Source organism: Electrophorus electricus, chromosome 4 (assembly GCF_041902795.1).
Source record: "Electrophorus electricus isolate QZ-2024a chromosome 4, ASM4190279v1, whole genome shotgun sequence".
NCBI classification, from domain to species: domain Eukaryota; kingdom Metazoa; phylum Chordata; class Actinopteri; order Gymnotiformes; family Gymnotidae; genus Electrophorus; species Electrophorus electricus.
Genome location: NC_137500.1, coordinates 31,334,445 through 31,358,449, shown reverse-complemented (window position 1 = coordinate 31,358,449; position 24,005 = coordinate 31,334,445). Strand labels below are relative to the sequence as shown.

At 40.2% G+C, this 24,005-nt stretch overlaps 1 protein-coding gene and 1 long non-coding RNA gene across 29 annotated transcripts in view; one reads left to right on the top strand and one right to left on the bottom strand.

Moving 5' to 3' along the window:
• LOC145657565 (uncharacterized) overlaps window positions 1–24,005 on the bottom strand; it is a 128,762-nt gene that overhangs the window by 47,498 nt on the left and 57,259 nt on the right. The window lies entirely within an intron of this gene.
• The window catches only part of ttn.1 (titin, tandem duplicate 1), a 142,833-nt gene that overhangs the window by 66,971 nt on the left and 51,857 nt on the right, over window positions 1–24,005 (top strand). For all 27 annotated transcript variants that reach the window (XM_081713255.1, XM_081713272.1, XM_081713256.1 and 24 more), the window contains 45 exons: window positions 83–204; window positions 310–597; window positions 703–999; window positions 1,084–1,270; window positions 1,365–1,480; window positions 1,589–1,888; window positions 1,998–2,297; window positions 2,398–2,503; window positions 2,605–2,801; window positions 2,920–3,225; window positions 3,346–3,624; window positions 4,170–4,469; window positions 4,560–4,862; window positions 4,955–5,335; window positions 5,431–5,733; window positions 5,831–6,130; window positions 6,257–6,553; window positions 6,641–6,925; window positions 7,016–7,309; window positions 7,455–7,754; window positions 7,848–8,156; window positions 8,310–8,500; window positions 8,646–9,075; window positions 9,153–9,461; window positions 10,292–10,473; window positions 10,558–10,687; window positions 10,823–11,122; window positions 11,205–11,522; window positions 11,754–12,050; window positions 12,174–12,473; window positions 12,571–12,885; window positions 12,970–13,118; window positions 15,412–15,562; window positions 15,661–15,942; window positions 16,028–16,330; window positions 16,456–16,758; window positions 16,887–17,168; window positions 17,262–17,561; window positions 17,648–17,950; window positions 18,447–18,755; window positions 18,857–19,138; window positions 19,590–19,889; window positions 20,188–20,481; window positions 20,572–23,541; window positions 23,672–23,992. In XM_081713255.1, coding sequence (XP_081569381.1) covers window positions 83–204; window positions 310–597; window positions 703–999; window positions 1,084–1,270; window positions 1,365–1,480; window positions 1,589–1,888; window positions 1,998–2,297; window positions 2,398–2,503; window positions 2,605–2,801; window positions 2,920–3,225; window positions 3,346–3,624; window positions 4,170–4,469; window positions 4,560–4,862; window positions 4,955–5,335; window positions 5,431–5,733; window positions 5,831–6,130; window positions 6,257–6,553; window positions 6,641–6,925; window positions 7,016–7,309; window positions 7,455–7,754; window positions 7,848–8,156; window positions 8,310–8,500; window positions 8,646–9,075; window positions 9,153–9,461; window positions 10,292–10,473; window positions 10,558–10,687; window positions 10,823–11,122; window positions 11,205–11,522; window positions 11,754–12,050; window positions 12,174–12,473; window positions 12,571–12,885; window positions 12,970–13,118; window positions 15,412–15,562; window positions 15,661–15,942; window positions 16,028–16,330; window positions 16,456–16,758; window positions 16,887–17,168; window positions 17,262–17,561; window positions 17,648–17,950; window positions 18,447–18,755; window positions 18,857–19,138; window positions 19,590–19,889; window positions 20,188–20,481; window positions 20,572–23,541; window positions 23,672–23,992 — 14,891 coding nt within the window. The remainder of the gene's footprint in view (window positions 1–82; window positions 205–309; window positions 598–702; window positions 1,000–1,083; window positions 1,271–1,364; window positions 1,481–1,588; window positions 1,889–1,997; window positions 2,298–2,397; window positions 2,504–2,604; window positions 2,802–2,919; window positions 3,226–3,345; window positions 3,625–4,169; window positions 4,470–4,559; window positions 4,863–4,954; window positions 5,336–5,430; window positions 5,734–5,830; window positions 6,131–6,256; window positions 6,554–6,640; window positions 6,926–7,015; window positions 7,310–7,454; window positions 7,755–7,847; window positions 8,157–8,309; window positions 8,501–8,645; window positions 9,076–9,152; window positions 9,462–10,291; window positions 10,474–10,557; window positions 10,688–10,822; window positions 11,123–11,204; window positions 11,523–11,753; window positions 12,051–12,173; window positions 12,474–12,570; window positions 12,886–12,969; window positions 13,119–15,411; window positions 15,563–15,660; window positions 15,943–16,027; window positions 16,331–16,455; window positions 16,759–16,886; window positions 17,169–17,261; window positions 17,562–17,647; window positions 17,951–18,446; window positions 18,756–18,856; window positions 19,139–19,589; window positions 19,890–20,187; window positions 20,482–20,571; window positions 23,542–23,671; window positions 23,993–24,005) is intronic.

The following is a 24,005-nucleotide window of genomic DNA, read 5'->3' as shown; positions in this document are numbered from 1 at the left end:
CCTTAATATAAAATAGTGATATTGTTCCCTTCTCAAAACACAAATATAATCCATCATAAATAAAGGTTATTCATTTTATTAGGTTCCAAGTGACTGGACTTCGTGAGGGACAATGGTATGCCTATCGGGTAAGGGCAGTGAACAGGCTTGGAGCTAGCAGACCATGTAAGGCCACAGATGAGATCCTTGCTGTTGATCCTAAAGGTAAGCTTTCATTATTCTTCCTCAAGCCATTTATTATCTCAGTCTTTATTTGTTTATTATGTTTTTTTCCCCCATGAATGAATTTAACAAATATTATTTCCACAGAACCTCCAGTGATTGAGTTGGATGTAAAACTGCTTGCTGGCTTGACTGCCAAGGCTGGCACTAAGATTGACCTTCCAGCAGATGTTCTAGGAAAGCCAGACCCTAAAGTCAAATGGACCAAGGCTGACCTTGTCTTGAAGCCAGATGACAGGATCACCATTGAATCTAAGCCTGGCCACACTTCTGTATCTATTGCTAATACAACCAGGGCCGATACAGCCACCTATATTATTGAGGCAGTCAACACCTGTGGTCGTGCCACTGCCACAGTTGAAGTCAGCATTCTTGGTAAAGTACTGAGAAAAAGAACAGTAAATATAAATCACTGTGATACTGTGAATTAATAGAATTTCTGGTGACTCAATACAGATTTGTTTGATATGGTCTAAACAGATAAGCCTGGTCCCCCAGCTGCTTTCGATATTTCTGATATCACCAATGAGTCCTGCTGTTTGGCCTGGAATGCCCCCAGAGATGATGGTGGTTCTCCTGTGACCAACTACATTGTGGAAATGAGGCCCCTGGAAAAAGAACAGTGGCAGAAGCTTTCTGCTACAGTCAAGCAAACCATTTTCAATGTTTGCAAACTGGTGCCTATGAAGGAGTATGTCTTTAGGGTATCTGCTGAGAATCAGTATGGCATTGGTGCTCCTGCAGAGCATGTTCCAATAATCGCCAAGTATTCTTTTGGTAGGTATACTCATGTGCAAAGGTTTCATTTTCTTCTTATCACAAAAAGGTTGTAATTGGTGGTGTTTTGTTTTCTCTATTTAGAGCCTCCTGGCCCCCCGATTAGAGTGCAGCCCTCTGATATCTCAAAAGATGCTGTTACTCTGACCTGGCTTGAACCTGATGAGGATGGTGGAAGTCCCATCACTGGCTACTGGGTTGAAAGATTTGACCCAGAAAGCGACAAATGGATCAAATGCAACAAGTTACCTGTTAGTGACACTACACTGAGGTAGGTCCTTTATACATTCTAAGCAGGATATGGATAAATTAATATTACAGAAAGCATTCTGAACATTAAACATAACTCTGTATATCTTGCACAGAGTAAAAGGCTTGCCCACTAAGAAGAAGTATAGATTCCGTGTTATGGCTGAGAATCTTGCAGGATTTGGAAGGCCTAGTGCTGAGACTGATCCTGTCTTGATTAAAGATCCTATTGGTATGTTATTAATTCCATGTACTGATTATAAACTGTTATGCCTAGTATATTCTCTTTATGTATGTAAACAAAATGCAAAAGATACAGAAAAAAATGTTTCTTTTATAGATCCTCCATGGGCCCCTGGCAAACCATATATCAAAGACATTGCTAAAACGTCCGCATTTTTGCAATGGACAAGACCAGAGCATGATGGTGGTGCCAAGATTGAGTCTTATGTGATTGAGCTGCTCAAGAGTGGGACTGAGGAATGGGTTCGTGTTGCTGACAATGTGTCCATGTTGGAGCACTTAGTAAAAGGACTGATGGAGAAGCAGGAATACAGCTTCCGTGTCAGAGCTGTGAATGTTGCTGGAGAGAGTGAACCCAGTGATCCAAGTGACCCTGTTGTGTGCAAGGAAAGACTTTGTAAGTTCATAGGTCTTCCTAAGTGCTGTGTAGTCGTACCTCTTTGGATTAAAATTGATGCCAATAACAGTTTTTCAAAAGTAACTATTGAACGTCTACATTCAAACAGATCCTCCATCTCCACCACGCTGGCTTGAGGTCACTAACATTTCAAAGATTGACTGTGAACTGAAATGGACTGAACCAGATAACGATGGTGGTTCTCCAATCACAAACTATGTTGTTGAGAAGAGAGATGTGAGACGGTGGACATGGCAAACTGTGGATACCACAGTGAAAGACACAAAGTACACTGTCACTCCACTTAATGAGGGATCTCTCTATGTGTTCCGTGTGGCAGCTGAGAATGCAGCTGGTGTGAGTGAATTCCTTGAGCTAGAAGACTCCGTTCTAGCAAAGGATACTTTTAGTAAGTGTGGAAACACATTTTTATAGGTTTTAAAATGTTTTTATTTCACTTTAGGAATGAGATGAGTAGTTTAAATAACAGATTATTCTGTCTATATTAGCTACTGCTGGACCCCCTTATGCTTTGACTGTGGTTGAAGTGTCCAAGAGACATGTTGACCTGAAATGGGAGCCTCCCAACAGCGATGGTGGAAGACCAATTACAAGGTATGCATTCATTATGGCTTCTACATTTGTCTTATGAGTTTCATCGTGCTCTACCTTGCAAATGACATTTAAAAAGAAAATGTTTTTTTTTTTTGTTAAAGATATGTTATTGAAAAGAAGGAGAAAGTGGGTACCCGCTGGTTAAAGTCTGGAAAGACAGCAGGCCCTGAATGCAAGTACAGGGTGACTGATGTTGATGAGGGTACAGAGGTGCAGTTCCAGGTTCGAGCTGAAAATGAGGCTGGAGTTGGAGAACCCAGTGAACCCACAGAAGTCATTACCATTGAGGATCCTATAAGTATGTTGCTATTTTTTTGTACAATCACATACCACAAATTATATACTTTAATGATTTAAAGTAACAACCATTAGCCCCACAATTACATAATTTCTTTGTTTCATTGACTTGTTTTCAGGTGTACCTTCTCCTCCAGTTGAGGTTAAGGTTATTGATTCCAGCAGAGAGCATATCAACATCACATGGAGAGCACCGGAGAAGAATGGGGGAAGTCCTGTTACTGGCTATCATGTTGAGCTAGCAGAGGCTGACACAGAGAAATGGATGAGAATCAATGCTCGTCCAGTCAAAGTGCTCAGGTTCAAGGCTGAAGATGGTGTCATTCCTGAGAAACAATATGTTCTTAGGGTTCGTGCCATCAATGCTGTTGGAGTCAGTGATCCTTCTGAGATGTCTGATAAGGTCTTTGCTAAAGACCCTGACTGTGAGCACACTTTGGATATTGTTATTCCATATATGCTTTTAAAAATCATTTTGGTAAAACTTGATATTGCTCCGTGATATTTCTACATTGACATTAATACATTATGTAAATATTTCCCAGGTGTACCAACCATTGATTTGCAGACCCAAGATATTGTGGTTGTTGAGGGTGAGAAGATGAATATAAAAATCCCATACAGAGCAATTCCCAAACCTTCAATGGTTTGGAAGAAGGAAGATACAGAGCTGAGGGCTGGTGACAGGCTCACCTTGACATGTGAACTCAAGAGCATTCAGCTTGAGCTCCTCAAGTGCAAGCATGAAGATGCTGGTGTCTACACTGTCACTCTTGAGAACAGTCTGGGTTCAGCTACAGGAACAGTTAATGTTAAAGTGATTGGTAAGACAGCTATGGTTTCAACACTTCAGCACCTTGCTCATAAACTCCACTCATTCACTTATGCATTCATAATTTAGCTGGTTCAGATTCAATTGGGTTGCTACCCTTGTTAGTCTGACTTTGTTTTCACTTTTTTGTTTAGCAATCACAAGAGAAGGCTTTTTTTTCTTTTCTTTTTTTTGCTTACAGGACAGAGGAAAGCATGTAATTAAATTCGGGGAATAGCTAGTAACCTCGTCTGTTAGAAAACTCATTAAAACCAGAAGTTGTATTTTTTATGATGGACAGCCCTTATTTAACTCCCTTATAAATGTTCAGCTCAACCCCCTTATACACCCTCAAATGTTCAATCCACATCTATGCTCCTGAACAATGCTGTGTAGATGAGCATTGGCTGAGCACCAGGAGTTTAACAGTAGAGGAGTGCAACAGTAGAGGAGTGCAACACTAGTGTTATGCATCAGTAATTCAACATGTCCATGTTTTCCTATCCTAGGTCATATTTTTGTTAGCAAGTTATTTAATGAATTGGCTTTTGTCAACAGGTCTGCCAGGACAATGTAAGAGCATCTCTCCAAGTGAAGCCACCAAGAACTCCTGCAAAATATCGTGGGAACCACCAGATAATGATGGTGGTAGCCCAATTTTGCACTATATACTAGAGAGAAGAGAGTCTCAGAAGAAGACATATATGCCTGTATTGTCTGGAGTCAATGTTCTGGATTTTGTGATCAAGGACCTCATGGTCAACAGTGAATATTACTTCAGAGTAAAGGCTGTTAACAGAATTGGTAGTGGAGAATATCTTGAGCTTCAAAACCCTGTTATCTGTGAGGAGAAGAAGCGTAAGTATAATGTTTAGTTTATTGTGATATAAAAATGTAGTATTATTCTATTCATTACTTTTTATGAACTCTTAAATTAAAATATTTCAGAGCGACCTGATCCACCAGTTGAGGTTGAGGGACACAATCCTACCTCTCAGTCCATTACTCTTAAGTGGAATCCACCACCCTATGATGGTGGCTGCCCAATTACTGGGTACATTCTTGAGAAGATAGAGAAGGATGGTGACAAATTTGAACGATGTGTTCCAAATCTGGTGCCTGGTTTCTCCTACACCATCACTGGCTTGACAGAGGGCAAAGAGTACCAGTTCCGTGTCCGTGCAGAGAACATTGCTGGAGAAAGTGACCCATCCCGCAGCACACCCCCCATTATAGCTGCTGACCCTGTCGGTATGTCTAACAATATTGAAGATATTAGGAATAACAAGTAAAGAAGAAATATTCTGTTACTCTATTTACATTAAAATGTCATTGTATTTCAGATCCACCAAAGGTATCACTACATGCACGCATTGTAACTGGCATCAGTGCCAGGAAGGGTGAAGAGTTTAGGTTGGATGCCCATATTTCTGGATCTCCATACCCCACTGTGACATGGCTCAGGAATGATGAGAATGTCCAAAAGGTTGTCAAAAAGAAGCCAGAACGCTTTGTGAGAAAGAGGAAGACCAAAGCTTCCCATCCTGAACCTGAGGAGGAGTTCCATCCTCCACTTTCAGATCGTCTGTCATTTGACCAGAGCAAGAGAGGCGAAACTGCAATGATGGTGCGTGATGCCGTCAGAGCTGACCATGGACTTTTCACCATCAGGGTTGAGAATATTCATGGTTTTGCAACGGCATCATGTGATGTTAATGTTCTTGGTGAGATTAGTTTTTTCATTTTATTATGTTTTTGCTTTTCCACATTGGTCTCAAAGAACAGATTGGAATAAAATTTCTTTTGTTGCAATCTGTAGATAAACCTGGTCCACCAGTGAACTTTGGATTTGACGAGATCAGGAACAACTCTGTCATTTGCACTTGGGATGCACCACTTGATGATGGTGGCAGTGAGATCATCAATTACATCCTGGAGAAGAAAGACAACACCACTGATGAAATTGGCTGGGTTACAGTTACTTCAACCCACAAAGGATACAACTACCCTGTGACAAAACTCATTGAAGGAAAGGAGTATATTTTCAGAGTCAAAGCTGAAAACAAGTTTGGCTGTGGCCTACCACTCTATTCTGAGCCACTTCTTGCAAAGAACCAATTTGGTAAAATACATAAAGCAGACATTGACACAACAAAAACTATTAAAACAGTCAGTTAAATTCACTCAGTATTTAATGTTGTTTCTTCAAAACATTTCAGAGCCTCCTGATGCTCCTAACATGCCAAGAATAGGAGAAGTCACTGCCACTACTGTTGCTCTTTCTTGGCATGAGCCTAAGGACAATGGCAGCCCCATCTTGGGATATTGGATTGAAAGACGTGAGGTCAACAGCAAATACTGGACCAGAGTGAACCGCAACCTTCTTAGCTCGCTGACAACCAAAGTTGAGGGACTTATGGAAGGCCTGGTGTATGTCTTCAGGGTTTGTGCTGAGAATCTTGCTGGTCCTGGAGAATTTAGTGTTCCAACTGATCCTGTGGTTGCAAAGGATGCAATCAGTAAGTAACATTTATTTACACACGCACACACACGTATGTAAAAATATAAATGAGACAGAATTATTATTTTTTTCTAATTCCACATAATATAAATGTGCTTTTTAATGACCATAAATATTTTCATAGTGACACCTGGACCACCTGTGCCAAGAATTGTTGATACTACAAATTCAACAGTTGAAATTGCTTGGGTTCCTCCATTGTACAATGGTGGCGGAGATATTCTTGGATATCATGTTGAACGCTGTCTTGTGGGAGATAAGGAATGGGTCCGCAGCACTGAGTTCAGATGCAAGGAATGCAAATATACCTTGACTGGATTAACTGAGGGAGCAGATTATAACATTCGTGTGTACGCTGTAAATGATGCTGGCCATGGAGTCCCAGGAATGACTGAACCTGTTCAAGTCAAGGAACCTGAAAGTAAGTGCTCACTGAAGCCCCTCATTCAAACAATTTCTTACTATGTAGCAAGACTACGCTAATCTCATGTTTGTTTTCCTACCACAGAGGCCCCGGAAATTGAGTTTGATATCTCTGTAAGGAAAGGAGTTATTGTAAAAGCTGGAGGGACCCTGCGCATCCCAGCTGTTGTTGTTGGCAGACCCATACCAGCAGTGAAATGGACCAAAGATGATGCTGAACCTGATAAGGATCGTGTTGTCATTGAATCTGACAAAAACTGCAGCACTCTAAGCATCAAGAATGCTTTGAGAACTGACCATGGCAAATATGAGATCACAGGAACAAACTCCTGTGGAACAAAGTCTGCTTTTATTAAGGTTGATGTAATGGGTAAGTCAGGGTGTCTTTAAAGCCTTTGTATGAGACATTTTGTGATGCGTTTGCTTGAACTCAATGATTGGTCTCTTTACTTTTCAAAAGATGTTCCTGGGCCCGTGGTTGATCTCAAAACGGTTAATGTGACCAAGAAGATGATCTCACTTACCTGGTCTGATCCTCTTGATAATGGCGGAAGTGACATTATAGGATATATAGTTGAGAGAAAAGATGCTAAGATGCATATCTACAGACAACCCCTGGAAACTGCTACATGCAAATGTGACATTATTGGTCTTCTTACTGGTGAAGAATATATGTTCCGTGTGGTTGCAAGGAACAAGTTTGGCCTTGGTGCACCTGTTGAACTAGGACCTGTTCTTGCCATGGATCCTAAAGGTAACATCAGTTCAGCAAACCTGAAATATAAATTGGCCAAAACAGGAATTTTATTTTTAGTTATGCAAAAACAGCAGTTAGTTAGGTACAGCAGAAGCAAACACTCATGGCACTAATGACCCATGCTGACTTTTTGAAATTCCAGGTGTTCCATCTGCCCCAGAGAAGTTTCACTACACTGCAAGGACCAAGAACACTGTTACACTTGCTTGGCTGCCTCCTCGCAGTGATGGTGGTGCACCAATCATAGGCTATTATGTTGAAAAAAAGAGAGAAGATGGTGATGAATTTGAAATTGCCAATCGTCAGATGTGCAGAGAACCCACTGTTACAGTGGAAAATCTAAATGAGAACATGATGTATGAGTTCAGAGTGATGGCTGTCAATGAGGTTGGAAATGGTGAACCATCCAGAATAATCAGTGTCCATGTTCGAGATGATGAACGTATGTATTAATTTTTGTATGTTTCTTGGAAACAAAATGATGTGTGATATACAGTGCATCTCACATATTTGTGTTTCTATAACTGCATTGTAGGTGCACCAATTGTGAAGTTTCTGAAGTACTTCCAGGCTTACAATATTACTGCAAAGAAGGGAGGAGCTATTGATATCCCTGTGGAAATTGTTGGACTTCCTTTACCGACCTATGAATGGACAAAGAATGGAGTTGTTCTTGACAAATCCACAGAGGCCATGACTCTTGAATCAGAGGAGATTGACAGACAAACAATCCACACCAAGATTACCATTCCTGTAACAGTGAGGCCAGACACAGGCTCATATAAGTTATCTGCCAGAAATAGTCATGGAACAGGTCAACAAATTCTCAAAGTTGACATACTGGGTATGACATTTATACTAATACACTTTATTACATGCTAATGTGTTTCCTTCAACTCAATAGCTAATCACCTTTTTGAGTTAAATCAAGCATGCAAAAAATTATCCTTTTTTTAAGTGAAGTATATTGAAGGTTTACATTTTGTTTACTCTCCAGATCGTCCCACACCACCACGGAACATTGTGATCTCTGATGTCAAGGGTGAGTCTTGCTATCTCACTTGGGATGCTCCTGAAGACAATGGAGGAAGTGACCTCACTAACTATATTATTGAGAAGAGGGATGCCAGCAAGAAAAAGTCTGACTGGGAGCAGTTAACATGCTGCGTTGTAGATAGACGCTATGGGGTTAGTATTTTGTGATTATTGATTACACTAACTCCATTACTCTCCCACTAACCCCATCTCACCCCTGCCTTACACTCAGTGTATTTGGAACCAACTGATCCAATATCTATGGAAGTGACATGTTTTACTTCTTTTCTTTTCAAAGGTATATAAGCTTGAGGCCTATGGCACTTTCCAGTTCCAGATCAAAGCTGAGAACAAGTATGGAGTTAGTGATGGTTGTGAATCAGAAAGAGTTGTCCTCAAGGATCCATTTGGTCTTCCTGGCCCACCCCTGAGACCGAAAATTATTCGACACAATCGCTCATCCATGGTAGTAACATGGGAACCTCCAAAGGACAATGGTGGATCAACCATTCAGGGTTACTGGCTTGAGAAAAGAGAGAGAGGAGCTGTGTACTGGACTCGTATTAACAGGGCTTCGATCACAAAGCCAGCTGTTAAGGGTTTAGAGTACAATGTGCAGCACTTAATCGAAGGTATTGAGTATCAGTTCCGTGTGATGGCACAAAATGCTGCCGGCATTGGACCCCCGAGTGAGGCAACAGAAAGTGTGTTTGCCCTTGATCCAAGACGTAAGTGGGATCCTGTTGTATAGATTGTATTATGAAATTGTGTGCAGAATGACATAAATTGTGCTTAATTTTTGTAGATCCACCAAGCCAACTATCAGCACCTGAAGTAAAGGACAAGACAACAAGCAGTGTGACTCTGGGCTGGTCCCAACCAGAGAAGGATGGTGGAAGCCCAGTCAAGGGTTACATCGTTGAGGTCCAGGATGAAGGATCACATGAGTGGAGAAGAGTGAATGAACCTGATAAGCTGATTCCCACTCCTGCATATACTGTGACAGGACTGAAAGAGAATAGGAAATGTAGATTCAGGATTGTTGCTGTAAATGCCGCTGGCGAGTCAGAGCCAAGTCCCAGGACTGCTGACACCCTTATACAGGACATCCTGGGTAAGATTTATATACATTTTAATATTTGTACATATGATTGCTCAATTACCCTGGGATTACCCTGGGCAAATAAAATATTGGGAAAACTTTCTTCCATCATAAACAAAACGTGATTTTGTTTCATCTGTACCAGTGACATTTGGAGGTTTTTGATATTGTCCTATTTTAATATAATCATATATAAGTCAGAAATTGTAGGTTTACTAATTACCATGTTGGGCAAACAAAGACATGCATGGGAATATATTTCACATGTCACTCTTCTCTTACCATTGCATTGATTAAGCAAAGGTTTTTGAGGGAAAAAAAAGATGCAGCTTTGAGCTCCCTTCATACCCTACAGGTGACGAATAGAAGTGATGAATAGAAACCTCATATTTCACATATGGCAACATTTTTCTATGATTAATATGTATGGATCCTCTTTTTTGGTTATATTTTGTTTTGAAACATAACTAAACTTAAAAAAAACTATATAGGAACAGAAGTATTTCATGTAATGAACTTTAAGAATAAATGAACTGTCCTAAATATATTTTTAGATATTTGACTAACCCCCCCCCCCCCCCCCCCCAAAAAAAAAAAAATAAAAAAAAAATAAAAACAACCTTTACAACCAAAAATTGTAATATGGGGCATTGAACTTTCAATCCATGTATTTTGAACCAGACTACTTTGGTCATATGGTCATGCATATTTTGAGTCCTAAATTGATGCTGACTGCCAATTAGAATTTTCCTCTAAAAATCCTTCTAGTAATGTGTTTATTCAGTTTGGACAACTAACTCCACTGTAAGTTGAAAAAAATGATATATGTTTTTATTTCACAGAGGATCCCATCATTACATTGGGAGTGGACGCTGAAGATCTTCTTTCTTGTCGTGCTGGAACAACCATCAAAATCCCTGCCACCATAACAGGAAAGCCTGTTCCAAAGGTCACATGGGAATATGATGGAACTGCCCCAACAGAGAAGAAGAATGAGCAGCACACTCTTCCAGTGGCTTCACAGGTAGGACCATTTGCTTTTTATAATATTTTATGATGGAAGGTCCCAATACAGTTCCTGTGATATTGAGAAAAAAATATTCCACAGGTCTCACAGACCGATACCACATCAGAAGTTAATATCCCTGAGTGTAAGCTCATACACTCTGGACGCTATATCATTACTGCTTCTAACAAAGCTGCAACAAAATCAGTTAAAGTCCGTGTGACCGTCCTTGGTAAGATCTGTTATTACATTTTTTTCCCTTCTTTTGTTATTGTTTGATTAGATGTATGTTTGTATATCTGTTTTATTAGTAACTAAAATGTTAAACACAAAAAAAAGATTGATTATGTAAAATTCTTTCATACAGATTTTCCTGGGCCTCCAAAGGAACTTAAAATCACAGATATCACACGAAGTACATGCAGACTTACATGGAAGCCCCCAGATAATGATGGTGGTGAAAGAATCCAGAGCTACTACATTGAGAAAAAGACAGTTGAAGGAAAAGCCTGGACAAAGGTTAACCCAGCCTGTGCCAGTCTGTCATTTGTAGTTCCAGACCTTAATGAGGGGCAGGACTACTTATTCCGTATTCGAGCAGAGAATCGATTTGGTATGGGACCTCCTTTCCAAACCTTCCAGAGAACTCGGGCAAAGGATCCCATCCGTAAGTGTAACAAGTCATTCACCCAAAAAGAAGAATAAACATTTTTTAATGATGGCTCAGCTAAATGGCTACAACTTTGCAGGTCCCCCTGATGCACCTACAAGAGTTAAAATTGTGGACGTATCCAAGGGTACAGTGACACTGACGTGGAAACCACCCAAAAATGATGGTGGTTCCCCTGTAACTCACTACATTGTTGAACGCCTCTGGTGGGACTCTAGTGGAGAGCAGAAAGAGTCATGGAGGCAATGCAATAGACGTGACATTGATACCACCACCTTCAAAGTGGAGGACCTACATGAGGGTGCTGAGTATGAATTCCGTGTCAAAGCTGTAAATGAAGTTGGTGCCGGTAGACCATCCTCCACGGCAGGACCCATCATTGTTAAGGATCAGACAAGTGTGTAAAATATAGTAAACTTTTAAAAATCAAATAATGCTTTATCCACAATGCAATAATTTCTGTTCTATTCTATATGTTAATAATTGTATTCCCCCTATGAGTACATAGAGGAACTTATACACTATGCATTATGTGTGCTACCTGGTTACCACACTTGTTGATGCATTAGCATTTCTAGATTGTGCTCCTCTGAACATGAGTAAATTGAAATATCTCTTGTTTTTCTAGGAGCACCTTCAATTGAGCTTGAAGAGTTCATGGAAGTTGAACAAGGCACAGATATTAACATTGTCGCTAAAATCAAGGGATGTCCATTCCCCACCCTTACTTGGCAGAAGGCCCCACCGCACAAACGTGATGACAAGGATGATATTGTATATGATGAACATATCAACAAGCTTGTGTCTGATGATAGCTGCACATTGCTGATCCAGCAGGGCAAGCGTTCAGACACTGGTCTCTACACACTCACTGCCAGCAACAGCCTAGGCAAGATCTCAAAAGAGATGAGACTAAATGTTTTAGGTAAGTGATGCAAATAAACACATTACTTGGTACTGTGTCTTCTAAATATTATGAGCAGCCTGAAAGTAAGTACATATAATGCTTGGTTTGCAATAATTGAGTACCATGTATTTTCACTAACAGGACTTCCTGGAGCTCCTTCAGCACCAATTAAATTTGAGGAGATTCATGCTGAACATATTACTCTGTCATGGCTGCCTCCCATAGATGATGGTGGCTCTAAAATTACTAACTATGTTATTGAGAGACGTGTTGCCAATAGAAAGACGTGGATTCCTGTCCCCGGTGCATCCAAAGAGCGCATATTCACAGTGGAGAGTCTGATGCCAGGCCATGAGTATGTATTCCGCATCAGGGCTCAGAATAAATATGGAGTTGGTGATCCACTTGACAGTGAACCAGAGGTTGCTAGGGATATTTTCAGTAAGTGTTCATATTTAAAAAGAAAGGTTAAATCTTACAAATCAATATCCCAATGTGTATAGTCATTTTTAAGGAGTTAATGTTTTTTTTTTTATAGCTGTCCCTGGTCAATGTGAGAAGCCAACCCTCTCAAGCGTTAAAATGGACTCAATGACAGTGAACTGGGAAGAGCCTGAAACAGATGGTGGTAGTCCAATTACTGGCTACTGGCTTGAGCGTAAAGAAACAACAGCGAAGCGCTGGAACAGAGTAACCCGTGATCCAATCAGGCCCATGCCTCTTGGTGTGTCCCACCATGTCACAGACCTCATTGAAGGATGTCAGTACTTGTTCCGGGTGACTGCCGTCAATGCAGCAGGATGTGGGCCTCCAAGTTTGCCATCAGACCCAACATTTGCCAGAGATCCTATTGGTGAGCACCACCTGAAATGTAATAGGGAAAGTACTATTGTTGATTATATCAGTTTCACTTTTTGATATTTCTGTTTTTGTTTAGCTCCTCCTTCACCACCAACCCCCAAGATTACTGACTGGACAAAGTCAACAGTTGACTTGGAATGGATTCCACCTCTGAAGGACGGGGGATCAAAGATCATGGGTTACTATGCTGAATACAAAGAGGAAGGCACAGAGACTTGGGTCAAGGTATGCCATAAACAGGAAATACTGTGTTACTCACAGTCTTTAATACAACTGACCATACAATTCTTATAGATAATGTAACGCTGCCCCAAGTGCCACAGGGCGTGGAACAAGATGCACAGACTCCCTTGACTGTGACAGTGACATTTATTCACACACAACATAGACAATAACGGTGGCACACACATACAACATTTATGGGTAATATGACTCTACTCTTAACACGTAACAAGGCTAACCCACACGTAACTGAAGACAATACAAGCAGGCGTAACAGCTACACAGACGTTTAACATTACAGAGCGTTAATGACCAACAGGGAGCATACACTGACCGGGGTTTATGTAGACAGGCTAACATGTAACATTAATCCCTATCCAGGTGTACGTAATCTCCGGGGGGTGGTGGTTACAAATGACACGTTACAAATGACACCCCCCTGCATGTGGTGGGCCGTACCATGTGACTCATGGGTGGGAGCGTTCCATGACAGCTAGAATATCAGAGCTGGGTTACAATATCAGGAACAGTCCTAAAATGGTTCTGTTCATACCTACAATACAGGAATTACTTTGTCATAGTAGAAAATATGGGGGTGTAGCTCAGTGGTAGAGCATCTGACTTCAGATCAAGAGGCACACAAAGTTATGTTTGGGCAGTGTTTAAGGTACTTGACTTGTAAATGTAAGGTTGCTAGTTCAAGCCCCACAACTGCCAAGTTGCCACTGTTGGGCCCCTGAGCAAGGCCCTTAACTGTCAAGTTGCACTCAGTCATAATTGTAAATCGCTTTGAATAAAAGTGTCAGCTAAATGCTGTAAATATAAAATAATGTTTCTGAAAGAGTGTTGGTGACCTGTGGCCCCCAGGATTTGTTTCTTGGGATACATGCTTTCTCTTGGCCAAAAACCTACATAATTTTAGGATATCTTACCACAGCTATGCTGACAACGCAGATTTATTAACATTCTACCTGCCGTGAGCACATCAGTGCCTAGACCAAAACTTTCTGCAGCTGAATAAAGATAAAACAGAGATTATTGTTTGGGAACAACAATGAGAGGTACAGACTAGCTGCCTATTTAGACTCCAGAGCCCACAAATCTAAAGAGCAAGCCACATTACTGTACTAAATTACTCTGATCTCAGTTTTAGTTGTCATATCAAATCAGTTACTAAATCAGCATACTATTGCCTTAAGAACATCAACAAGATTCAAGATTTCCTGACTGAACCAGATCTAGAGAAACACGTCCACACTTATTCTAGCAAGGTTGACTATAATGGTCTCCTAGAAGGACTCCCAAAAAAGACAAACAACTTCAGTTAATTCAAAATACAACTGCCAGAGTTCACACTGGGAGCAAAAGAAGGTACACATCCCCAATTTTGAATCCTTACCCTGGCTACCAGTATGTTAAATATTTGACTTAAAAGTATTACTACTGGTCACAAAATCGCTTAATGTTGCAGGACCATGTATTTGATATAGGGCTTTAAGATAAATTAGGAACTAGTCATTCAGTCCTACGCAATACAATGTAGAAAATGACATTGTAAAGACTTAGTATGAAGAGGCTGTGTTTAGTTATTACAGTGTTTTAGAGCATTGTGGAGCCTGTTGGCAAAGAATATTAGAAGACCCTTGACACTAAATCTGTAAGAAAAAACTCCAAATTTTCCTTAACCTGGCCCTTCTAATCCCACTGTCTTGCCTGGTCTAGTTGTTCCCCTTAAGGGCCCTGGGGCATGCTTCTCAGAATTACTGACAGAATCCAAGATACTGAGAAGCATGCACACTTTATTCTTTATTCTTGCTTGCATCACATACACACACACACACACACACACACACACACACACACACACACACACACACCAACACACACACACACATATATTGTTGGCAAAACATCTTACTGAGAAAATGTGAATGACATATCAGGTTCAACATGTTCAGACATAACAAGATGTTCACACTTATCAGATACAGGATGTTCAGACACAACAACAACAAAAATCAGCCATCAATAGCTAGCTCTAACCATGTTTGATGGCCTTTCACATACAAAAAATAAACATAAAGTATGTTCAGTGGACATATCTACTGCACAACCTAACAAAATCTGAGCTAAAAACATTCTTATTTAACCAGGCTTTCAGCTCCTTTTAAATACTGTTCTTATTTAACCAGGCTTTCAGCTTAGTTTTAACCGTGTTTTAGCTCTTGCTCATACATGCACATACATGATGCCAAGCTACTTCATATATTTTCTTTATTATCATTTATTTTCCCAGGCCAAAGAAAAAGAAATTAGAGGAACCAAGTTTGTAATCACTGGATTGAAAGAAAATGGATTTTACAAATTCAGAGTTTTGGCATTCAATGCTGCTGGACTGGGTGAACCAGGAGAGGTTGCTGAAGTTCTTGAAATGAAGGACAGAATTGGTAAGTTCTAATAACACTGGTTCAAGATATTTTTAGTGTTACAGCATGTGTTTTGTACATTTGTATTTAAGCAAAACATATTTCTTTTCATATTCCAGTTGTCCCTGTGATTGAGCTAGATGTGTCAATGAAGGAAAAGATGATCATTCATGCCGGTGGTGTTATACGCATAATAGCATATGTATCAGGTGTGCCTGCACCCACAATCACCTGGAACCGAGATAGTGCAGCTGTTCCACCAGAGGCTGTTGTAGAGACCACATCAATCAGCACCTCATTAGTAATGAAGAATTGCACCAGAAAGCAACAAGGTGTTTATAGTTTAACAGCAATGAATGCAGGAGGAGAAGTGAAAAAGACTGTCTCTATTAAGGTTATTGGTAAGTAGGAGCGATAAAACATCAGTAGGTATCTATAAATACAAAAAAGTAATTGCTATATAACTCCTTTTATTGCTTTCCTCAGATGTCCCTGGTCCAGTTGGCATACCTTTCATGTCAGATAATCTCAGCATTGACTCATGCAAACTGACCTGGTTCTTCCCTGATGATGATGGTGGTTCTCCCATTTCTAATTACAAAATTGAGAAACGTGAAGCTGAACGCGCAAATTGGACGGCATGCTCTTATAATGCTGCCAGGCAAAGTGCTGTGGTTTATAATCTGGTTTTAGGGAAAGGATATTTCTTCAGAGTTGCAGCTGAAAATGCAGTTGGAATTGGTCCATTTCGTGAAACTGCATGTGAAATTATCGTCAAGGAACGTCTCAGTAAGTCTGCGTAGTGTATTTCTATTGCCTTTTTACCCATGTTGCAAATGGTAGAGTACTGAAATACATTAAGTAACAAGGTATGAGAAAGTATGGTAAATAATCTTTTTTTTTTCCATTACTAGCTGTGCCAGACCGTCCCGAGGAACTTGAAGTCACTGCTGTCACTAAAGACTATATTAGTTTAGCATGGAAACCACCAAAGAATGATGGAGGATGTGATGTGACATCCTACATCCTGGAAGCACGCACGATTGGGAAAGACAAGTTTGTCAGATTGACCAAAGAGGAGCTGATGGATAGAAAATTCACATATGACCTCCTCAGAGAGGGTGAAAGCTATGAATTCCGTGTCCGTGCCGTTAACGAAATTGGTCAGGGCAAGCCATCTTTCTGCACTAAAGCAATCACATGCAAAGATGAGCTTGGTATGAAGGCCTGTTTCTTGAAATTACATTACTCATATATATATATTACTGTAAACAATAACCCTCTGATTTCAGCAGCACTTAAAATTGAAACTGAATGGGATTCCATTCCTTTTCATTTATTTCAGAGCCCCCAACTATTGAACTAGACTTCCGTGACAAGTTTATTGTCCGTGTTGGTGAAAGCTTTGCTCTGCAGGGACGTTATTCAGGAAAACCAGCTCCTTCTGTCATATGGTCAAGAGATGATCAGGATCTGAAAGAAGATAAACATGTTCAGTTCAAAACTACTCCCACCACAATGTGTCTTGGCATTATCAAAGCTAAGCGTGAACACAGTGGCAGATACTGTGTAACAATTGAAAACTGCACTGGATCTCGTAAAGGCATTTGCAATGTCACTGTTGTTGGTATGTATTCTTTTTCACCAGTCATGTCTTATTAGTGTTGGTTTACATATATGATATTAATGATCTCTTATACTGTTTCTTGTTTTATTTAAGACCGCCCATCACCACCAGAAGGTCCAGTTGTCTTTGAGGAAGTCCACAGAAATCATATGATAATTTCTTGGAATCCCCCTCTTGATAATGGTGGATGTGAAATTTCTAACTACATCATTGAAAAGAGAGATGTTAACAGGGACATATGGACAACTGTAACGTCTGCCACCACAAAAACAACCTGCAAAGTGCCCAAGCTGGTGGAAGGTCGTGAATACATCATGAGAATTAGTGCTGAGAATATGTATGGCATCAGTGACCCACTGGAATCTGAAGAGATGAAGGCTAAGGATCTTTTCAGTATGTAAAGTAGAGGAAAGTGTGTTTTAGATGTCAGTTTGGTGGGAAAATGTTTTGAGGATTTTAATGTCCTAATTGACTTGTAGGAGTTCCTGAGGCACCAGAGGAGCCTACAGTTAAAGATGTTTTCCATGACTCTGCCCTGGTGATTTGGAACCGCCCTCGTGATGGTGGGAAGCCTATTACTAACTACATTTTGGAAAAAAAGGAGCCCTCAGCTAATAGATGGTCCCGTGCAACTAGAGATCGCATCTATCCTGCAACGCAATATAGGGTACAGGATCTCACTGAAGGTTGTGAATATGAATTCCGTGTCTCAGCAGAAAATGAAATTGGCACCGGAGACCCAAGCCCTCCATCCAAACCTATTAGAGCCAAGGATCCCATTGGTATGTGATTTTATTAAGAATCTATAAATCTATTTTTTTTTAAGTGTTATAACATTTAAGTTGCTAATGAGCATTTATTGTAATTCATTATTGTTGTTTTGAGAATAATATGATTCCTTTAACCAATTAAAAAGCTATTTCTAGTATTGTCTTGAAGGATCTCAATTCTGAGAAAATAGAAAACTCAGTTTAACAAACAAACAAATGTATCTAATAAAGAAATTTAATTAACTGACTGGTTAAGGTTAAATTTACTTTGGGTGTGCAACTTTTAATAATAGATAATAGGAACATTGTATACATACAGTATATATAAAAAAACATATAGTAAGTTTTTTGGTAAAAATCATGGGGATAGTGTTTGAAATATTCTGATAAATTATTTGAATTGTATAGCAATTTAATATTTTACAAATTTGCATTACTTGACTCATTTAGGTAACTCAATACTTGTTTTTTTCTTCTTTTTTTGCAATTGTCAAATTTGTGTTTACAGTTCGGCCTAGCCCACCTGTGCTACCTGAGGCTGTTGACAAAACAAAGGATTCCGTTAGTTTGAAATGGCATGTTCCTCGTCATGATGGCAAAGGCAAAATCTTTGGATACCTTATTGAGTATCAGAAGCCTGGTGCAATTGAATGGATGCAAGCCAATGTGACTCCAGAATCATGCCCAGATACCAACTTTGTTGTGAAAAACCTCCCAGAGGGTGGAGAATTCAGTTTTAGGATTATGGCTGTGAATGCAGCTGGAAAATCAGACCCTGCTTATGTAAAGGAACCAGTAAAAGTGCATGACAGGATTGGTAATTATTTTGTTACAATAATGTATTTATTAATTAGATTATTATTTATATAGGTTAGGCCGATTTTCATGATGTGCATTCTGGATTTACTTTATCTGCAGAGGCGCCAGAGTTGCTGCTGGATGCCAATATGTCTCGTGATCACCTGGCCATGATTGGAACAGATATAACTCTAAGTGCTGTGATTAAGGGCATTCCAACTCCTACTGTGTCTTGGAAGAAAAATGATGGAGAGGTTCCAGCTCATTGTATTATTGAAGTTACAGAAAGTGGAAGTAAACTGCACATAAAGAAATCTACCCGTGCTGACTGTGGCAACTATACCATAACCATTCAAAATATAGCTGGTACAAAGACAGCAACATGCACAGTGCTTGTTCTTGGTATGTATCATGCAAACAAGTGTTTCTTAAAGTGGGGTATATAGATCCCTAGTGACATATTACCTTAAGTGAGATATCACCAGGTGTCTGCCTTTAATCTTTTTCAATTAATTGATCTCAGTGAAGATCACATGCTCCCACATTGGTTGCATAAACCATACTTGAGGCATACCAATTTGATCACAATGGGCACATGTTTCCAAACAATCAATCACAATCAATTATCTGAGCTTTTTCTATTGCCTATTTACAACTGTGTAGACTATTTAAAGTCATAACCATCTGAGTTTGGGAAGAGTTTTTTCATCTGTGTTTTCTTTTAATACTTGGAATCCTGCATCTTAAGTTAGGATAGTGGCCCCATCAATATTATTGGAGGCAGGGTGGGGAGACTGTCTGAGAGTGTAATATATTTATTTTATTTTGTGATTTTTGCTTTTTTGTGACTCAGATAAACCTGGACCTCCAAGGAATCTTGCTATCTCTGAGGTGACAAGTGAATCAGCTTATCTAACCTGGCAAAAACCAGAAGATGATGGTGGGGCTGTGATCTCTCACTATGTTGTGGAGAAAAAAGATGTTGCTGCTGAGAAGTGGGTCCCAGTGTGTGCCTCATGTAAAAAGCTTAGCCTCATGGCTCTATACCTGATGGAAGGTGTTCAGTATTTATTCCGTGTCGCAGCTGAGAATCAGTTTGGAAGAAGTGCATATATTGTAACCAACAAGCCTATCAAGGCAGTTGATCCTCTTTGTAAGTATTACTATTAATACAATCTACAAATTCATAAAAACTGACATATTGGGTGGAGCTAGGCAAGGCTTGAAGGGGGGGGGGGGGTGTTAATTGGTTGTATCCCAGGGTTCCATTATAATTAATTTAATTCACTTACATTTAATTCATTAAATCAGCTGATGAGTTTCAGTTGAACTTGTAATTGAAATTCACTCATTCAAAGTGTCCATATAACATTTAATTAACTTTATTTTGGTCCATAATTGTCCCTAAATATATATTAATTGCCCCTAAATCTTACATATAATTTCTCTAGATCCACCTGGCCCTCCAAAGAATCTCCACCATGTTGATGCAGAAAAAACAGAAGTATGGCTTGAGTGGGAGTGGCCTGATCGTACTGGTGGAAGTGAAATCACTGGATTTATCGTTGAGTATCAAGAAGAGGGAGCTGCTGACTGGATCAACTTCAAGACTGTCAGCAGTCCTCACTGCCATGTCACAAGACTTGAGGAGGGAAAAACATATAGATTCCGAGTAAAATCACAAAATGCTATTGGCATTAGCCAACCAGATACAAGTGTACCAATTACTTGTCAGGAGAAGACCTGTAAGATTTATTTAACATTTTTCAAATAGATTATAATGTCCTTTACATAGCTGATTATGTGCAACTAACACATATAATTTGTCTTTGCAGTGGCACCATCTATTGAAGTTGATGTGAAGCTCATTGAAGGTCTTATTGTGAAGGCTGGTAGCACAATTGTACTCCCTGCAGTCATGAAAGGAATACCAGTTCCAACAGCCAAATGGTTAAGTGATGGCAATGAGCTTAAAACTGAAGGAAAATACAAAATTGACACTGAAGAAACTTCAACAGTTTTAAGGATTAGTGATTGCACTAGGAATGATGGTGGAGAATATATTCTCACTGTTTCAAATCCTGCAGGAAGCAAGTCAGTTGCTCTTCATGTAACAGTCCTTGATCTGCCTGGTCCCCCAATTGGACCTGTCAATATTCTTGAAGTTACTCCTGATCATATGGTCATCCAGTGGCGTCCACCTAAAGATGATGGTGGTACGCCATTGATGAACTACATTGTTGAAAAGAAAGATGTCAAGAAGCCTTGGGAGCCATGGTCTGTTGTAAGATCTGGAAGTATTACCACAACAGCTAAGGTTCCACGTTTAGATAAAGGTCGTGAATATATTGTACGCATTCGTGCTGAGAACAAGATTGGCATTGGAGCTGCTCTAGAAAGTCCTCCCACTATCGCCAAGCATATGTTTGATCCACCAGGTCCTCCAGGATCACCAACATGTTCTGATGTCACAGAAAATGCTGTGACAGTGTCATGGACTGCACCAACTACTGATGGTGGAAGTCCAGTCAGTGGCTATATTGTAGAACGTAGGGAGATGACTGGTAAATGGATTAGAGTAAATAAAACCCCAGTCTTAGATCTTAGATACAGAGTCTCTGGTCTGTTTGAGGGCAATAGCTATGAATTTAGAGTTTTTGCTGAGAATGTTGCTGGTGTAAGCAAGCCATCCTACCCTTCAAATCCAGTAAAAGCAACACGCCCAATTACTCCTCCTGGACCACCAAGTAACATAAAATTGAAGGATTGGAGCAAGTCATATGCAGATTTGGTGTGGACGAAGCCTAACAGAGACGGTGGTAGCCCTGTTTTGGGCTATGTTGTTGAGTGTCAGAAATCAGGTTCTGCACAGTGGGACAGAATCGGTAAGGATCTCATCAAGCAATGTGCATTTAGGGTACCTGGCCTTACTGAAGGTACAGAGTACAGATTCCGCGTTAGAGCATCTAATAAGGCTGGGGATGGAGAACCAAGAGAGCTGCCAGAAGCGATGCTTGCTAAGGACATCCTTGTTCCTCCAGAGGTAACTGTTGATGTTGCATGTCGTGACCTTGTAACTATTCGGGCAGGACAGATCATAAACCTTGTGGCTCGAGTTAAAGGCAGACCTGATCCTGAAATTACCTGGACTAAGGATGCCAGACCTTTAGGCAGAGACAAGCGTACAGAGATGATCAACAACTATCCTGTTGTTGAGCTGGTCATTCAGGATGCAATTAGAGGGGACTATGGAAAATATGCAATTCAGGCTAAGAATAGCAGTGGTCAGGCTCAAGCTACAATTATTGTTAATGTGCTTGATACACCTGGAGCTTGCCAGAACTTGAAAGTTGCATATGTGACCAAAGACTCCTGTATGGTGTCTTGGGAAAATCCAGAGGACAGTGGTGGTACTGAAATTACAAATTACATAATTGAATACCGTCATCCCAATCAAAGGACGTGGACACTAGTTTCATCTGATTGCACCAAACGCCTTATAAAGGCTCCACTCCATGAGAACTGCGAATATTTCTTCCGTGTGAGTGCAGAGAACAAAATTGGTGCTGGACCACCAACAGAAACAAAAACAGCAGTCCTTGCTGTTGATCCAGTTGATAAACCTAGTGAACCAGAGAATTTCCATATTTCAGAAATTGGGAAAACATTTGTCTTCCTCAAATGGAAGAAGCCAGAAAATGATGGTGGTAGCCGCAATATTACATATCATGTTGAAAAGAAACCAAAAGATGCAGAGGAATGGGAAAGACTTCATAAAGGTGCTATTAAGGAAACATATTTCATGGCTGATAGATGTATAGAAAACCAAATATATCAGTTTAGAGTACAAGCAAAAAATGAGGGAGGTGAAAGCAATTGGGTGACTACAGCAGAGGTTCTTGTAAAGGAGACACTAGTTGTACCAGAGATAAAAGTCAAGTTGGAAGGTGTTCTTGTAGTCAAAGCTGGGGATTCAATTCCAATTGAGGCAGAGGTTAAAGGCAAACCACAACCTGATGTGAAATGGATTAAAGAGGGTGACACTGCAGATATTAGCAGAAGTCCTCGACTTCAAGTTGAATCTGGTGTGAACTTCTCTAAATTCCTGCTCTTAAATGCAAAACGCACAGATACTGGAAAATATCTTGTCAGTGCAACAAATGCTGCTGGATCCAGCACAGCTGAGGCTAAAGTGAATGTTCTTGATAAACCTGGACCTATTAGAGACCTGAAGGTGTCTGGGATTTCAGTGGATAGATGCAAATTGACATGGGAAGTACCTGAGGATGATGGTGGATGTGAAATCTATAACTACATTATTGAAAAATGTGAGACAAAGAGAGGTGTCTGGTCCATCCATTCCTCTGCCGTTGTAACCAATTCTGCTAATGTAACTCGTCTCATTGAAGGAAGTGAATATATCTTTAGAGTAAGAGCAGAGAACAAGATGGGAGCTGGTCCTGCTGTAAACACAGAATCTATTGTTGCAAGGACCCAGTTCAGTAGACCAGATGCGCCAGATGTTCCTGAGGTGACCAAAATTACAAAGGATGAAATGACAGTTATATGGTGTTCTCCTGACAATGATGGTGGAAAACCTGTCACTGGTTATATTCTTGAGAAGAAAGAAGAACATGGTGTTAGATGGACTCCAGTTACTAAATCTCCTATTGCAGCAACACATATGACAGTAACAGGGCTGTTGCCCAATCATGAATATCAGTTCCGTGTCAAGGCTGAGAATGAGATTGGAATTAGTGATGCAAGCAAACCATCTAGAACATTCACTGCAAGAGATCCTGTTGGTATGTATAATTACTATTCAGCACTTATCTGTACTTACTATAATGTGCTATAGTAAAAAAAAATCAATCAATCAATTTTTAAAAATTTCTATTATTGTTCAAGCAACAATAATCATTTCTACATTTGCAGGGCCTCCTGGTCCTGTCAGGGACTTAAAGGTTACTGACAGTTCAAAGACATCAATCACTCTTGGGTGGACAAAGCCTACACATGATGGTGGTGCTCCACTCATTGGATATGTTGTTGAGCTCCGGGTCAAGGGTACAGGCAAGAAGGGAGATGAAGGATGGAAGCGGTGCAATGTGGCAGCCCAGCTGACTGGCACAGAGTTCACAGTCACAAGTTTGGATGAAAATCTTGAGTATGAATTCCGCGTTTCTGCACAAAACCAGATTGGCTTGAGCCAACCAACTAATCTTGAGGGAGTGGTCTCACCACGGGATATCTTTGGTGAGTTTGTATG